The sequence below is a fragment of the Orycteropus afer genome, unplaced genomic scaffold (assembly GCF_000298275.1).
Source record: "Orycteropus afer afer isolate SDZICR_OR568_19922 unplaced genomic scaffold, OryAfe1.0 scaffold00556, whole genome shotgun sequence".
Lineage (NCBI taxonomy): Eukaryota > Metazoa > Chordata > Mammalia > Tubulidentata > Orycteropodidae > Orycteropus > Orycteropus afer.
Genome location: NW_006922143.1, coordinates 95,525 through 113,439, shown reverse-complemented (window position 1 = coordinate 113,439; position 17,915 = coordinate 95,525). Strand labels below are relative to the sequence as shown.

General features: G+C 46.4%; 1 protein-coding gene across 1 annotated transcript in view; it reads right to left on the bottom strand.

Annotated features, from left to right (window-relative positions):
* The window catches only part of EZH2 (enhancer of zeste 2 polycomb repressive complex 2 subunit), a 32,393-nt gene extending 15,565 nt beyond the window's left edge, over nt 1–16,828 (bottom strand). The window contains exons 1-2 of the mRNA XM_042782983.1: nt 16,712–16,828; nt 15,912–16,013 (exon numbers count right to left, since the gene is read on the bottom strand). Coding sequence (XP_042638917.1) covers nt 15,912–16,013; nt 16,712–16,828 — 219 coding nt within the window. The remainder of the gene's footprint in view (nt 1–15,911; nt 16,014–16,711) is intronic.
* Between the last annotated feature and the right edge of the window lie 1,087 nt (nt 16,829–17,915).

Sequence of the window (17,915 nt, the reverse complement as noted above, 5' to 3'; positions counted from 1 at the left end):
TCAGTCGTCAGCACAGCTCATAAAAGCTGCCCCAATGCTCCCCCAATGCTACGTAAGTGCTATTCATCCTACGATCTTATTGCGAGATCAGTTCTAAGAGTGCATTTAAGTCAGTCTACACACTATCAAGCGAAATTGCGACCAAAGTCCTAGATCCACAATTTTCTGACGGCAATGTTTAACAGTGTAGAGTAGGTAAGCATCTCCTTTCTTTTGGTTTATTTGGTTTTCTCTTTAAATACCTGTCACAACTAGGTTTTTCACTTTGAGAAAGAGATGTTTGAGGGGAAAGGCCAAAATATTTGTCATTTTCTGTGAAGGTCACTTTCACGATCATTTTTAAAAACAGGCTATATCCATAGCATTCTAGGAGAAAACCTATAGACTAAAAGCAATTGCTGCTGGCTTATGACTTGCTTAAAAATACAAATATTTGATAATTTTTAAAAACTCACTTATTAAACTTAAAATGTAAACACCATAAATGACTTCTCTTTTTTAAAAGCAGCAATTTTTTGGAAAAGCAGAGAATGTTCACGTTCATTTCCTTTCAAAAAAAAAAAGGAAAACTCCTTTGTGGTCATTTAAGAAATGTTCCTTCTGTCGAGTTCAGCCAAGAGAAAGCCAGGGCTGAGCAACTCACAATGTCACCCAGCTGTCGCCTGCCTATCAGGCGGCCGTAGTACGTGGAGAATAACTCTCTAGGCAAAGCCGACATGGGGCCATGAGAGGAAGTGACAGGAGTGAGTAACTGCTCAAAGCCAGGCCCAAGAGGGGCCATTCAGCCTGGGCAGGGCACATGGCCCGGGGCTCCTGGTCCACCAGCCTGGCTCTAAGCATCACCTGAACACACCTGTACACTTTGGGGGCTGGGCACGTTGCTTCTTCCTTGTCAACAATCCTTACATCTGACTCAAAACTGAGGGGACCGCACACCCAAACAGCAAGCAGTATTATCCAGTGTCCACATGCCAATGAGCTAACAAATGCTCTCTTTCAACAAAAACAGGCCAAGCGGCAGGAGAGGAGCAGACCTCCATGTTCTGTGTTCTCTGACAGCCCCTCCAGCATCCATTCACCTATCACTAGGATGAGCAAGTCTATTCAAATGAAGAAGCCCAAAAGATGATTCCAAGTTCATCCGCATGAGACGACCACGCCGGCCCTGATGCTCCCTCAGCGCACTGAAGAAGCACCTCACTTCAACCAAGTAAACAAGACACCAGCCCCCCACTCACCAACACAGTAACAAGATACCAGCTCCCACAGCAACACAGTAACATCAAGCCCCCCAGCAACATAGTAGTAAGACACCAGCCCCTCACTCACCAACACAGTAACAAGATACCAGCTCCCACAGCAACACAGTAACATCAAGCCCCCCAGCAACATAGTAGTAAGACACCAGCCCCTCACTCACCAACACAGTAACAAGATACCAGCTCCCACAGCAACACAGTAACATCAAGCCCCCCAGCAACATAGTAGTAAGACACCAGGTCCCACTCAGCAACACAGTAACAAGATACCAGCTCCCACAGCAACAGTAACATCAAGCCCCCACAGCTACAGCCTAACAAGACACCAGCCTAACAGCAACACAGTAACAAGATACCAGCTCCCACAGCACCACAGTAACATCCCCAGCAACATAGTAACAAGACACCAGCCCCCCACTCAGCAGAGTAACAAGATACCAGCCTAACAGCAACATAGTAACAAGACACCAGCTCCCCCACAACACAGTAACATCGGCCCCCACAGCTACAGTAATAAGACACCAGCCTAACAGCAACACAGTAATAAGACATCACCCCCCCCCAACAACACAGTAACAAGATACCACCCCACTCAGCAACACAGTAACAAAATACCAGCCTAATAGCAACCCAGGAACAAGACACCAGCCCCCACAGCATTATTTGAGCAAGCCTCTCTGCAAAGTGTTAACATGTAGACAGTAAACATTTGTATTCAACAAATGTCAGTTTGTTGTACTGTGTAGCTTACATGTTGCTGTGATGCTGGAAGCTATGAAAATACCAGCAGGTCGCCTGTGGTGGACAGGTTTCAGCTGAGCATCCAGACTGAGACTAGAAAGACCACCTGGCAGTCTACTTTCAAAAAAACCGGCCAGTGAAAATTTTATGAATAGCAATGAAACACTGTCTGATATAAAGCCAGAAGATGAGCCACTCAGGTTGGAAGGCACTCAAAATACAACTGGGAAAGAGCTGCCTCCTCAAGGTAGAGGCGACCTTTGTAACGTGGATGGAGTATGACTCAAAATGAGAAGAAACAGCTGCAAACATTCATTAATAATTGGAATGTGGAATCTACAAAGGATAAATCTAGAAAAATTGGAAGTTGTCAAAAATGAAATGGAATGCATAAATATCCCTATCCCAAGCATTAGTGAGCTGGTATGGACTGGTGTTAGCCATTTCAAATCCAACAATCATATGATCTACTATGCTGGAAATGACAAATTGAAGAGGGAGCTCTGGTGGCATAGTGCCTAAGGCATATGACTGCTAACCAGGAGGCTGGCAGTTCAAACCCACCAGCCACTCCTCAGAAGGAAGATTGGGCAATCTACTGCCATAGACTTACCACCTTGGAAACCCAAGGAGGGATCACTATGAGTCGAATCGATTCAACAGCAATGAGTCTGGTTTTCTTTTTTTTGGCATTGCATCCATCGTCAAAAAGAATAATGTCAGTGATAGCATAACATCCATATGCCTACAACAAGGAAGCCCAGTTGCTACTACTATCAATCAAATTTATGCACCAACCACTAAAATCCAAGACAAAGAAACTGAAGATTATTTACCAACTCCTGCAGTCAGAATTTAACCACACATGCAGTTGAGATGCACTGGTTATTACTGGTGATTGGAATGTGAAAGATAGAAACAAAGAAGAATCAGTAGCTGGAAGATATGCTTTTGGTGACAGAAATGATGCCAGAGATCACCTGACAGAATTCTGCGAGACCAATTACTTATTCACCGCAAATACCTTTTTTCAACAACGTAAATGTTGACTATACATGTGGACCTTGGCAGGTGGAATACACAGGAATCAAATGTTACATCTGTGGGAAAGAGACAATGGAAAAGCTCAATATTCAATATTATCAGTCAGAAGACCAGAGGCCAACTGTGGAAGAGACCATAAATTGTTTATACGCAAGTTAAAGATGGGGCTGAAGACAATTAAAACAAGTCCGTGAGCTGATTTTAAAACAAGTCCATGAGCACTAAGGAAACCTTAATTATATCCCACTTGAATTTAGACACCACCTCAAGAACAGATTTGATGCACTAATGACCAAGATCAGAAAAGTTGAGGGATGACATCATACAAAAAGAAAGCAAAAGTCATTAGTAAGACAGGAAAGAAAGAAAAGCCCTAAATGGATGCTGCTTCAACAATTTCTCTCAGAAACATCAGCACAAGGTCTGTCCCCATGAGGCGGAGGTTAAAGATGTCCCAAATATCCAAACTACCGTGCCACGCCATCATTTCAAACATTAACTCCTCTCCCCCTTCCAGCAATTTCTCCCGTCTTAGGGTTCTGTATTTTGCTGTAATGCCTCACAGAACTCACAGACACCCGAGGGATCGTCTCACGCAGCGGTGGTGGAGGCCGGCAGGCTGGCGAGCCCCAGGCCCGTGAGTGGGGCTGGAGGATCCTCCCAATCAATTCTCAGGGTTTGATGAACCTCGATCAGCAGATCAGGTAATGGCTGCTGTCCCCAATCCAGGGGTGAGATGAGGATGAGCCAAAACACAGAACTAGAGCAAGAGGAAGGCAAATCTTCCCAGGAGATTCGTAGGTACACCCTCAAGGGAGTGAAGGTGGTGATTTGAATCATACCCTCCAGCAAGGCAGGACTCAAGATACATTCCACCTGTGCTGCTCCAACAGAAATAACCCAAGTAGATGGCTTTAACATTCAGCAGTTCAAGGCAAATCCCACCACAGAGCCAATTGCCAGTCACTATAGGGAACCACTACTACCAGCTGCCCAAAGTTGACACCCGACCTTAACTATCACTTCACCCCCAAACAGGCATGGATAATAGGTTTTACAATACAACGCAGAATGGAGGACAATGGCTAGAAGGGCCACATCAAGCAATTCACCGCATTGCACCCCCTGGCTCATCTAGCCATTAGCCCTTTCATACTTGAAAGATTAATTTGCCCCTCTCAATCATATTACCAGTCCCAAGGTCATTAACAATTAGTCTTTCAGTAAAGCAGAGTCCTAAGGGTGAGATTATTCAGATACCAGCCATTCAGGCCTGTTGTATTTGTCCATCTGATCCAAAAGTTTTTCTCATTATCATTCTTTATGGTATCTGATATTATTTAACTGAGATGATATTATTTCCTTTTTCTGAGTCTCTTTAGGTATCAGCATAATGTTGGATTTCCCCCACTGCATAACCCATTTATTCATTCCTTTACCTTCATCTATTATTTCTCCTTCCTTCCATTCGTCATTTATTTTTACCCAGACTTTCCCACCTTGGGAGGGGACATCAAATTCAGCTGTTGTGCCTATTCAGATTGCTCGTAGCAAGATCAGCCTAGCAAGTGCTTCCCCCTCAGTCCACTGCCATTCATGCTGAGTACGGTTACACAGGTACAGAACTAGTGGGCCATCTCGACCACCGGGCACGACAGTGTTCACTGCCAGCTCCAGTTTGGCCAGATGGGGAGGAGGTACAATCCATCCCATTAAGGCCCTTGGGAATTCTGCCATACAGGTTCAGGGGTATACAGTCTCTTGCTTAGGGATCACCCCATCCTCTGGCACCCACAGCTGCATCCCAGGCCCAGGGACCACAGCTTCTGGCAGGAAGAAAGCAACGCTAGGTGAGGTGGGGAAAAACTGTACAGTGGCAGCAGCATCCTCTCCCACCCCTTCTTCCCCAGATCCCTAATAAAAGCATAGGAATCTGTCGAGTGGTGATCCTCCCTTTGCCCCCCTCATGTTGAGTTGAGCACACATTCATGAAGGCATGTGAGCCAGCCCTTTAGGTCTTTATCTCCCCCAATTTTAGACAAAAAATGTTTCAACTGCCCATTCCAGTTCACTATCAAACCATTACTTTGAGGATTGTATGCAACATGGTATGTCCATTTAATATGATGTTTTTTGGCTCACTGCTGCACCCTATGGGATGTGAAGTGCATTCCTTGGTCTGAAGAAATATAACTTAATGGCCCAAATTGGTATAGTATCTATTGTTCTAATCCTTTAATGGTGTTTCTGGCCTTTGCATCTGTCACAGAATAAGCCAAGCCCAGTCCAGAATAAGTATCTATTCCTGTGAGGACCCATTTATAGCCACCTGGAGCCACTGGTGTCATTGGTTCTATATAATTGACTTGCCAGCTATGTGCAGGGCCTTCCCCCCAAGGAATCTGCCCCTTAGCCTTCTGTAACCTCTTGCTGACAGACAGAGCAGTCCTTATTGGCATTTTGTGCCTCAGAGGCTGCAAGAGGGATGTGCCTTGATTCAGCCCATCTCTGCATTGCTACAGCACCCCCATGTCCACTCATCTCATGAACCCAATTGGCCACCTCAAGGGAGCGTACCAACATATCCACTTGCTGGTTCCAATCACCTTCTGATCCAGGAAGGGGATTCTTCTGATGGGCATCAACATGGCTTACTCTAATGTGTCCTCTGCACTCCCAGAGTGCTTTCCATGTCAGTTGTTGTCCATGTACCCTGGAACTGCCATCTGTGAACCAAGCAGCCTTCTGTTGATCCATAGAAAGTTGTTCATAGGGCACTGTCCATGTGGCAGTGGGTTCTGGCAGCTCCTCAGGTGGTTCCCGGGTCGGACCTATAGGAAAGGAGGCTACCTGCTCACAGATACAATGGGTGCCTCCTTAACTATTTTGGGCACCACTTTCCTTATTAGAGTGTTTCTCTGACATCACCCAAGACATTACAGGTATTTCAGGTCTCATAATAATTTTATGCCCTTCTGTCATTGAAGCAGTCTCAATCAATGTCCAATAGAAGGTAAGCAATTGCCTCTCAGATGGCATGTATCGTGCTGCAGCATCTGGAAACTTTCTAGTCCAAAATCCCAGTGGTCGTCGTAGGGCAGCATTCTCAGGTTTTTGCCATAAGCTTCAGTCTGCGTAAGCACTTGTAGCAGATATCTCCAAGATCGTGTCTGAATGTGGATCATAAGGACCCAAAGGCAAGGACAGTGAGACTGCTTTCTGTATTTCAGACATAGCCAGCTGCTGCTCCAGCCCCCACTCAAATGTTACTTTTCTTCCGAGTGGCTTTATGGATAGGAGCCAGGAATACACCCAGATGTGGAATATGTGTTCTCCAGAATCCAAATAAACCAATTAAATGTTGGTCTTGGAGTTAGGGAGTGACAGCAACTTACTTTTGGTCACCTGTGGAATGTCACGGGTGGCTCCTCCCAAGTTATTCCAAAAAATTTCACTGTTTGGGCAGGGCCCTGGATTTTTGCTGGATTTATTAACCACTGTGGGCACCACTGTTTTCAAATCTGCCCTAGCCTGTTCTTCTGTGTTTGATATCAACATAATGTCATCAATGTAATATATATCACTGTACTTGAAATCTGTACCAAGTCCAAGTCTCTCCCAATCAAGCCATGATAGTAAGCTGATGAATTCAAATAACCCTGAGGCAAAACTCTGAAAGTATACTGAGAGCCTTCCCATGTGAAAGCAAACTGTGACTGACTCTTTTCCAAGATTGGTATGGAGAAAAAGGCATTTGCAAGATCAATCACTGAGTACCAGTCTCCTTTGGCCTGCTGCATTTTCTGCACCACTGATACCATGTCTGGAACAGCTGAAGCCACCAGTGGCACTACTTTATTTAGGCCTCAGTAGTCTACTTTCAGTCTCCATGAGCCATCTGCCTTTTTCACAGGCCATATAGGGTTGTTATACAGAGAATTTGTTGGCACCAACACTCCAGCCTTTAGCATGCCTTTAATCAAAACACTAATTTCCTTCTGTCCACCAAGTATCCTATACTGTTTCAAGTTAACAACTGAGTGGGTTCAGGCAATTCTAATGGTTCCCATTCAGCATATCCAATCAATACTGGCCTAAGGACAGACTTAGACGCTTTCAGTTATACAATATCAGGTAGAGGGAGATTTCTCCAATTAGATATAATATCCATACTGATAACACATTCAGGTAAAAGAGATGCAACTACTTCATACAACATCTGTTTAAATCTTCCAATTCTCATCCAAACTTCACCTTAGTCCCATCAACTGTTGCATCTCCATATCCCTCTAGTCTAACCTTAGGCCCCTTCAACATTTCATTGACAGGTTTTGGGATGATGGTACATTGGGCTCCTGTGTCCAGGAGTCCCAAGAAGGTCTCTTCCCCACCCAGGCCATTCTACCCACACATGTGCATATGGCCTCAGGTGCCCTGCTGGGGGCTGGACTAGAAGACCCTGGCCCTCCTGTCAGTCTCTGCTGCAACTGGTCCCAGGTGGGAATTATTAGTAAACTTGTCCTGAGTGGAGTGAATAGAACAAATTTGTCTAGGCCTTCTTAAGGTGGGGGGGACCAGCAGGAGTTTCCATCGGTCCACCCAATCTCCTGTAGTGCTGCATCAGTACCCTTGTTTCAACTCCATCGATGTCTGCTATATTCATCCCATTCCTTAACAACCATGGAAAAATCTCCTGCTGAGATAAGTTCTTTCCCTATTGCCCCTTTCCATTCTCCTATTAATCACTCTTATGCCTCTTGGATTTGTAAAACCCATGCGGGGAAGTTGTGCTAATAGACCTGACATGGCTTCTCGAATTGTTGTTTTGTTTTGCAACAGCAGAGTTACATGGGGTGCCCATGTAGAAGGGGTTCCCTTGATTACCATATCTGTGTAAGGGGCATTTTCTTTGGGTGAATATCCCAATCACCATAAAGCCATTCCAGCATGGCTTGCATAAGCAGCACATTAGCTGCTTCCTCTGGAGTGTTCCAGGGGGTATTTAGAGGGGGAGAGGGGCAGTTTCCCTTCTCAGAATACACAAACCTGACTACAAATTTTATCCATTCCAATAGACTGGCTGCCCCCTCTGGGTTAACCTGTCCTATAAATGGACCCTGCATCAACATTTGTGCCTGCTCCATAGTGAGTTGTGGATCTTGCATCAATCCAAACATACTCTTCCACTCTGCAGTATTCAAAACTAAAGATGCTGCCCCTATATTATTCACTCTCATTTTAGTAACCATTTTAGTAAAGGTTTCTCAGGAAACTGACGATACCGCTGTACAAACTGAAGCAGCTCTTTCACATTATACCCTCTGCTTTCAGTAGTTTCTTGGCTTTGCCCGTTCCCTTCCCAGATTACCTTTTTGGTGACCAGTGGTCATACCAGTACTGCCTGTTGTTCTGAAACATTTTTTCCTTTCTGGGTAGGCCCTGAAACCAGGGGTCGTAGCTCTAATTGGACTGGATCTGAGCTTGATTCAGTGCTATAACCCAGCTCTACATTCCTTTTCCCTCCCATTGCAGCTATTGCTGATAACAGCAACCAAGGAATTTTAAGTGTCGCCTTTTCCTCATCATTCTGTATTTCCATATACATGCGACTAGCCAATTCCTCAGGAGTTGGATCCACCTCTCCTAAATAGCTTTTGCCCTGGGTGACCAATCTCAACAAAAGAGCTGCTTCAATCCATGGGTGTCTTTTATCTCATCCAGAAGCCAAAGGTTTCTTACTTTCCCGTTGATCTCTTTTCTCCCAAAACGACATATTCCAGTGAGTCTGGGCCGTTGCAGCAAATCCCACCATTCTGACACCAATTGCTTGAACAATATCTCTCAGAATGATCAGCACAAGGCCAGTCCCCATGAGGCAGAGGTTAAAGATGTCCCAAATGTCCAAACTACCATGCCACACCATCATTTCAGACATTAACTCTTCCTCCCCCCAGTAATTTCCCCCGTCTTAGGGTTCTGTATTTTGCTGTAACGCCTCACAGAACTCACAGACACCCAAGGGATCATCTCACGTAGTAGTGGAGGCTGGCAGGCTGGCGAGTCCCAGGCCTGTGAATGGGTCTGAAGGATCCTCCCAATTCTCAGGATTTGATGAACCTCGATCACCAGATCAGATAACGGTTGCTGTCCCAAACCCAGGGGTGAGATGAGGATGAGCCCAAACACAGAACCAGAGCAAGAGGAAGGCAAATCTTCCCAGGACATTCGTGGGTACACCCTCAAGGAAGCTAAGGGTGGTGATTTGAGTTATAACCCTCCAGCAAGGCAGGACACAAGATACATTCCATCTGTGTTGCTCCAACAGAACTAATCCAAGCGGATGGCTTTAACAATCAGTAGCTACTCAGCTGCCCATGGCAAATCCCACCAGAGAGCCGATTGCCAGCCATTATAGGAAGGACTCCTACCAGCTGCCCAGCCAAGCTGACACCCGACCTTAACTACCACACCACTCCAAACAGGCATGGATAATAGGATTTATAATACAACACAGAATGGAGGACAATCACTAGAAGGGCCATATCAAGCAATTCACCACAGATGTTAAAAGAGACTCTAAAACTCCTCTTGAATGGAGAGTAGCTAAAGCGAATGGAAGAAATGATGCAGTGAAAGAGCTGAGCAGAAGATGTCAGAGGGCAGCTGGAGAAGACAAAGTAGGTATTATAACGAAATGTGTGAAGACTTGGAGCCAGAAAACCAAAAGGAAACCCACTCAGCATTTCTCAAGCTGAAAGAACTGAAGAAAAAATTCAAGCCTCAAGTTGCCATGTTGAAGGATTCTATGGGCAAGATAATGAATGATGCAGGAAGCATCAAAAGAAGATGGAAGGAATACACAGAGTCACTGTATCAAAAGAACTGGTCGTCATTTAACCATTTCAGGAGGTAGTATAAGATCAAGAACCAATGGTACTGAAGGAAGAAGCCCAAGCTGCACTGAAGAAACTGGCAAAAAACAAGGCTCCAAGAATTGACAGAATACCCACTGAAATGTTTCAACAAATGGATGCAGCACTGGAGGCACTCACTTGATAATGCCAAGAAATTTAGTAGACAGCTACCTGGTCAACCAACTGCAAGAAATCCTTATCTGTGCCCATTCTAAACAAAAGATGATCCAAAAAAATTGTGAAAATTATAGAACAATATCTGGTGGCATAGTGCCTAAGGCACTGGACTGCTAACCAGAAGGCTGACGGTTCAAACCCACCAGCCACTCCCTGGAAGGAAGGTTGGGCAATCTCCTTCCGCAGTGATACAACCTCAGAAACTCAAAGAGGGGTCACTATGAGTCAGATCCGACTCCATGGAAATGGTTGCTTTTTTTTTTTTGGTATCATTAAAATCACATGCAAGTTCTGCTGAAGGTAATTCAAAAATGGTTACAGCGGTTTATCGACAGAGAACTGCCAGAAATTCAAGCCAGATTCAGAAGAGGATGTAGAACAAGATGTATCACTGATAATGTCAGATGGATCTTGGCTGAAAGCAGAGAATACCTGAAAGATGTTCACCTGTGTTTTAATGACCATGCAAAGGCATTCAACTGTGTGGATCATAACAAATCATGGACAGCATTGCAAAGAATGGAAATTCCAGAACACTTCATTGTGCTCATACAGAACCTGTACACAGAGTAGGAGATAGTTGTTTGACCAAAACAAGGGGGACCTGCGTCACTTAAAACCAAGAAAGGTATACTTACTTATTTATTCGATCTGTATGCTGAGCAAATAATCCGAGACATGAAAAAGAATGCAGCATCAGAATTAGAGGAAGACTCATTAACAAGCTGTGATATGCAGATGACACACAACCTTGCTTGCCAAAAGTGAAGAAGACTTGAAGCACCTACTGATAAAAATCAAAAACTACAGTCTTCAGTATGGATTACACTGCAACATAAAGAAAACAAAAATCCTTACAATTGGACAAAGAAGCAACTTCATGATAAACAGTGAAAAGACTGAAGTTGTCAAGGATTTCATTTTATTTGGATCCATAACCAATGCCTATGAAAGCAGCAGTTAATAAATCAAACAATATATTATATTAGGCAAATCTCCTACAAAAGACCTCTTTACAATGTTAAAAAGCAACAACAAGAGTCACCCTGAGGACCATGACCCATGGTATCTTCAATTGTCTGGTATGCATGTGAAAGCTGAACAATGGTAAAGAAGACCAAAGAAGAGTTGATGCCTTTGAATTGTTGGTGTTGGGGAAGAATACTGGAAAGACCACGGACTGGCCAGAAGGACGAACAAATCGTCCTTCAAGGAATTACAGCCAGAATGCTCCTTAGAAGCGAGACTTTGACTTGTGTTTTTTGGACATGTTATGAGGAGAGACCAGTCCCTGGAAGAGGACATCCTGCTTAGTAGAGCAGAGGGTCCGTGAAGAAGAGGAAGACCCTCAATGGCATGGACTGACACAGTGACTGCAACAATGGACGTAAGCACAGCTATGATTGTGAGGATGGTGCAAGACCAGGCAGTTTTCATGCTGTTGTTCACAAGGTTGCTATGAATCACAAGGTTGCTATGAATCAGACACAACTGGATGGCACCTAACACCAAAAAATTTTTTTATAAGAATAATAATGATGGAGCAAAGTGTCTTTTGGTTCTTGTCAAGAAATGGACCAATGGGCAGAAAAAAACTCCACTGAATGAGGACTACAAGTTTAAATCCAGTTTCTTCATTAACACTGGAAAAACACCTACAATGAAGAAAATAACCACCAATTTACCCATATGCACGGAGAACAAAGTTCTGTACTGAATGAGAAAACAAAGTAATGACAGTCACCAAGGCAGTTTTTAAAAAGAGCCACATATTAGGGCAACAAGGTGAGCACCCTTTGGCCTGCATCTCCTGCTTAATAACATTTTGAAACTGATCTTTAAAAAAAGATCAAGTGAAGAGCAAAGGAAATAAATGTAAAACTTGATCTATGGTCACTGTTTTCAGCAAGTACTTTTACAAACAGACACATAAACTTTATTAGGTTCTGTGATCTTGGCAACAAAAAATAACAGGCACCCAAAAGCATTTTAAAGCACACATACAGAGTGTGTGCCACACACAGAGCATATACCATACACACCAACACCTCTAGTTCACCCACAGGGCAGGGCCACTCACACAGAGCATGTATCACACAAAGAGCATGTATCACACACAGAGCATGTACCACACACGCCTCTAGTGCATCTGCTAGGCAAGGCTCCTCACACAGGACATGTACCACACACAAGATGTGTACAGCACAGAGAGTGTATACCATACACAGGGCATATACCACACACCTCTAGTTCACCTGCTAGGCAAAGCTCCTCACACAGGACATGTACCACACACAGAATGTATACCATACATACCTCCAGTTCACCTACCTGGCAAGGCTCCTCACACAGGGCATGTACCATAAACAGAGCACATACCACACAGAGTATACACCATACACACCTCCAGTTTACCCACTGGGCAAGGCTCCTCACACAGGGCATGTACCACACACAGGGCATGTACCATACACACCTCTAGTTCACCCTCTAGTTTACCCACTGGGCAAGGCTCCTCACATAGGACAGGTACTACACAAAAGGCATGTATCACACACAGTGTATACCATACATACCTCTAGTTCACCCACTGGGCAAGGCTCCTCACACAGAGTATGTACCACATACAGAGTATATACCATACACACCTCTAGTTCACTCGCTGGGCCAGGCTCCTCACACACGGCATGTACCACACATACAGCATGTACCATACATAGAGTGAGTACCATGCACAGAGAGTGTACCACACACAGAGTGTATACCATACACACCTCTGGTTCACCTGCTGGGCAAGGCTCCTCACACACGGCATGTACCACACACACAGCATGTACCATACATAGAACATGTACCACACACAAAGTGTATACCACACACACCTCTAATTCATCGCTGGGCAAAGCTCCTCATACAGGGCATGTACCACACACAGAACATGTACCACACACAAAATGTATACCACACACACCTCTAGCTCACCCACTAGGCAAGGCTCCTCACACAGGGTATGTACCACACACAGAGCATGTACCACACACAAAGTATATACCTCACACACCTCTAGTTCACCGCTGGGCAAGGCTCCTGATACAGGGCATGTAACACACACAGAGCATGTACCACGCACAAAGTGTATACCTCACACACCTCTAGTTCACCGCTGGGCAAGGCTCCTCATACAGAGCATGTACCACACACAGAACATGTACCGCTACTGCCTCCAGTTCACCCACTGGGCAGAGCTACTCATACTGAGCGTTTACACACACAGAGCATGTATCAGACGCCTCTAGTTCACCTGCTGAACAGGGTTCCACACACAGAACGTGGACCACACAGCATGTGTATTACCTATAGACTATGTACTACACACACAGCATGTACCACAGACACTTCCAGTTCACCCACTAAGCAGGACTCTTCTCACAGAAGGCCTTCATGAGGTCAGAAAATAAGCTTTCATCAGACATCGCCACTAAGGTCACCATGACACCACGTAGAGAGTAGACTCCCAACTTCTACAGGAGTCCAGTGTAATGCTTGACTCAAGTGGGCACCTGCCGATTTGCCATGCTGTGAGGACTCAAGTGGACAAGGGCAGCACCAAGACAGGACTGGTATGGAAACATGTAGCTGACACAGTGGGTGGACCCAGCACTTCCAGAGGCTAGAAGCTAGACTCGGGCGTGTCAGAATTCCCACCAGCCCAGTGCTCACAGCCTGCAAGACGGACTATTCAACTCCTGCGGCTAAGCTACTTCCTACTGCAACATGTAAAGCATGTAACAGAAATGCATAGAGCTGAAAAGGCTCAAGTTGAGGAAAAAAAAAAGGGAATACTCTCTCTAAAAACAAGGGGTTAAACTAAGAGACTTCAACATCCTTCCTAGTCCTAAAACTTTGTGATTTATTGTGATAATGCAAAAAAGCTTATCACAAACAGAATCAATCTTCAGCCTCCACAAATCAGTGGCAGTGGTTATTAGAAAGGAGAGGGAAAGCGACCAAGTCCTATGAAGCCTGGTCAGCTTCAAAGAGCAGCGCAAACACTCAGGACTCCAACCAGGTAAGAGATGCAAGAGACAGAAGCTCAAGTCCTGAGGCTGGAGACGCTTCCTCTTCTTCCCCAGGACTCTGTGACAACGTTTTTCTCCCCCTGCATAGCACTGCGTGGAAGTACTACGGTTAGAAAACAATTTTGTTTTATTAAAAAGCTCACTTCTTACAGTTTTTTATTTCACACAAACTCAAAAGTTACCTAAGTTCAATTAATTTTCTCCCCACTTGACAAAACTGAAAAAATTCAGTGAGTAAGTATCATGTGAAGAAACTACACTCAGACTCGCCTCAGGAAGCCAGGGAGCCTGCGCGCTCTGTGCGGGATGGTGGCTCGCACTGCCCGTGGCTAGCAGAGCAGCGTACCAACTCACTCCTTCTGCACTTCCTCGGAAACAGGAGTGACAGAGACAGAGACAGACACAGATGCAGCTACCGAGAAGACGACAGGGACAGGTAAGGTCTGCAAAGCCCTTCAGGCGGGGCCAGGGCCATTTTTGCTGCTGACTTTTGTAACAAACTGAATTGGATTCTGGGTAGCATTTTGAGACTTGTGAGGGGTGGCAGACAGAAGCATCCCAGGGATTTCTACTTTATTTCTCCAAATCTCAAGGATTTAGTCCTCTCGGGGAAAATGAAACTTCCTTTTCCTTTGCCTCCAAATTTCCCAAATGGTCAGCAGACAGAACGTCCTAGCCTCCTCCCTTTGGAGCCGCTCCACTGGTCCAGCGAGAGTCCCGTCCCCTCCTAGCACGTTCACAGAGCGTCGATGACCGAGGACACCTACAATAGGCCACACCAACTTCGTCAGGTTTAGTGAGCTAACACCAAAAGAGCAGGGTGATGGGAAGGTTCCAGCACGTCACAGACATCTACGCCACATGAGCCCACACTTCAGCAGCGTCACTAAGACCCTGTGTACAGCTCTGACAGCCAGCCCCACTGACAAGCCTGGTTGCTACAATAACATACAAAACAGCTATTCCCTGAAACACAACTGTCAGGCAACTTCCCTGGATGCTTCACCGGTCCAGACACCAGACCAACAAGCAAAGGCTATGAGCCACCACCTGTGTTCTGCCTGGACTCCACTGAAATGGGCCTCCACTCCCCGTACACACACACACGCACACGCACACACACACGGCACTCTCAGAGCCTTCAGTCAGCGGCTGACACTGCTGCAACAGGCTCTGATGTGCTGTCTCCCTCTGAAAACAGGAAACTCTTGACATGAGGAAGAGCTACCTCATTCAGAAAATGTTCTGGAAAAGGCGATTCCAATCTCCTAACACTGAATCCTGAAAATCCACAGAGCCTTCTCCACCCTTGAACATAAGGCACAGTGAACTGCTTTCTCACTCTATGAACATGAAAGAAGACATTTCTCACCACACGGCCAATTCGTGCTAAGGGGATGGGAATCGAAGTGTGCCTCAGAGAGCTGCAGCTACTCTAACCAACCATCAGGTAGGATCTGGGAACAAGCCCAACAAGCCCCAGTGAACACACACTCCAAGCACTGGGGACTCTGGCAGACAGCAGGGGGCACTCCAACCACCGCTGACAGCTGCAAGGACACACCCGCGTGGGAGGGGCACCCCGAGGTCAGTGCACCCTCCCTGCCCAGCCAGCACCCCACCCAGAAACCGAAACGTGCTGTAGCCCCGCGACACGCATGTTCACCAACCTCCCTGGTCCCGCGCAAAGAGCTCACAGAAGTCAGGATGTGCACAGGTTGGATCCTTCGCTGCTTCCACTCCTGGTTCAAGATCTCCGTTCTTTCCAAAATTTTCTGACGATTGGAACTAAACATACTCTTTAAAAATAAAACAAAGGAGGGGAGAACAGAATTGTTCACTGTTAGAGAAAAGCAGGCTACAATCTAGTGATTTCCTCAAACGCACGGGGATTTCACACTAGACTCCTGTAGGGCATACAGGAGGTCCCCACTTCACAAAGTCCCAACTCAGGGCAACTCGGACTGGCCCTCACTGTGCAGGGACTAAACCAACCTCACCTGCCACAAATTCCCCATCACCATCACTTTACTTGCTGCACAGGCACCTTTTAAGTCACAGAAAAGGCTTCAAACCTTTTCTTGCACCAAAGTCAGGCTAAGAACTGCATACACGTGGTCTGACTGACCTACAAGTTCTTAAAGGTACAAGGACAAGTCTCGTCCATAACCAGGGACTGCCTGTAATGCAAAAGCTGTATACCTGTTACTTTAGACAGTGGGAGAGGAACAGAAAATTATTCCATTCTTTGTCTTCAGAAACATAGCACCATGACAGTATCCTGGTTGGGTTCGAAGCCCACACATATAATATAAAGCTACCCTAAGAAGAAAGGGCTTCCCACAGCCTGACAAATCACTGTGTGGACACTCTTGGGTTGGTGGCGGCAGCTCAGGGGACTTTGGCTGGAACATGCCATTCAAATGGAAGCTTTCTCGACTTTGGGCAAGCCGCCCCAGCAGCCACAGGCCCCGCCCCAGGAGTCAGTCGGCCCTACCTTGACCTCGTCGGCCCGCCGGAACCGCTTCAACTGCCGCAGCCGCATGTACTCGGACTTGACGCGCTTCCGCCAGCACACGGGCCCCTTGTCAGACTTCTTGCCGGTCTGGCCCATGGTTACTGTAGAAGCAATGGTTTCATGATGATGTGCTCCCTTGGCCAGCTTGGCCTGGTCACTGCTGCTGTAATCCCAGCTGTTAACGACCCCCGGCAGCAAAGTCTGCAGACATGTACTCCTTGACTCTGCAGTGACATCTTGAAGACATCCCACAAAAGCTACCACCTTCCAGGAACTGGAGAGCACTCACTGCCACCACAGTTCTTACTGATAGCATGGCTTCTGCAGGAAAGATGTCTGCACATACCTTAAGTCCCACATCACTAAAGCAGCTGTCAAGAGTAAGGCAAGGGCCAGTGGACAGAAGCAGGACAGGCACACAGACCCTGTAGGTGGCAGAGGCACTGAACTGCAGGCAGTGTGTGTCCAACGCCCCACTCACACCCCTTTCTCTGCACAGGACCTCTGCCGCAGAGCAGCGAGGGTCGCAGCAAACCCTGCTCTGAGCTGTAGTGCCCAGCTGGCTCCCTGACAGCCCAGCACCCTCGGAGCCCACTCAGCTCCAAGTCATGTCCTTTCCTGTCACATTCCCTCCTGAAGCAGACATCATACTGCATCTTCCGAAGATCAGGTCTGCAGGGAGAGGTGCTTATGCGGAGGAAGGCACACGTGGAGAAGAGCGATGTCCTGTTGGGGGTGAGGGGACGCATGTGGAAAAACGTGCTGGCCCACAGGGAGTGGGGGGCTTTGCGGGGCCAGTAGCAGTCTCTAGACCCAAGACTGGGGGTGACCCAGACAAGTGAATGGGAATTGGTGACGATTTTAAATGACAAGCGAGAAGGAAGTGACCTTGTGGGTGGAGTCTTGAGCAGGGCTTCCACACCTGTGTCCTAACACCCTCAGGCCCGAGCACTGCCCCAGAAGCTCCCAAGGACAAGGGGCTTTCCACAGCAGTACCCTGTACTCCGCACCTGAATAATGGTGACAGAAGGCAGGTGTCCAGTTGGGCTGAAGGAAGAGGACAGAAAGGCAGGTGCCCACTGTAAACCAGGAGCAGGTAGGTAAAGACGAATGAGACCTCCTCAGGACTCTCACTACAGCGAAGACACAAATCCCGTCTGGGATGAGCCACAGGCGCAGAGTG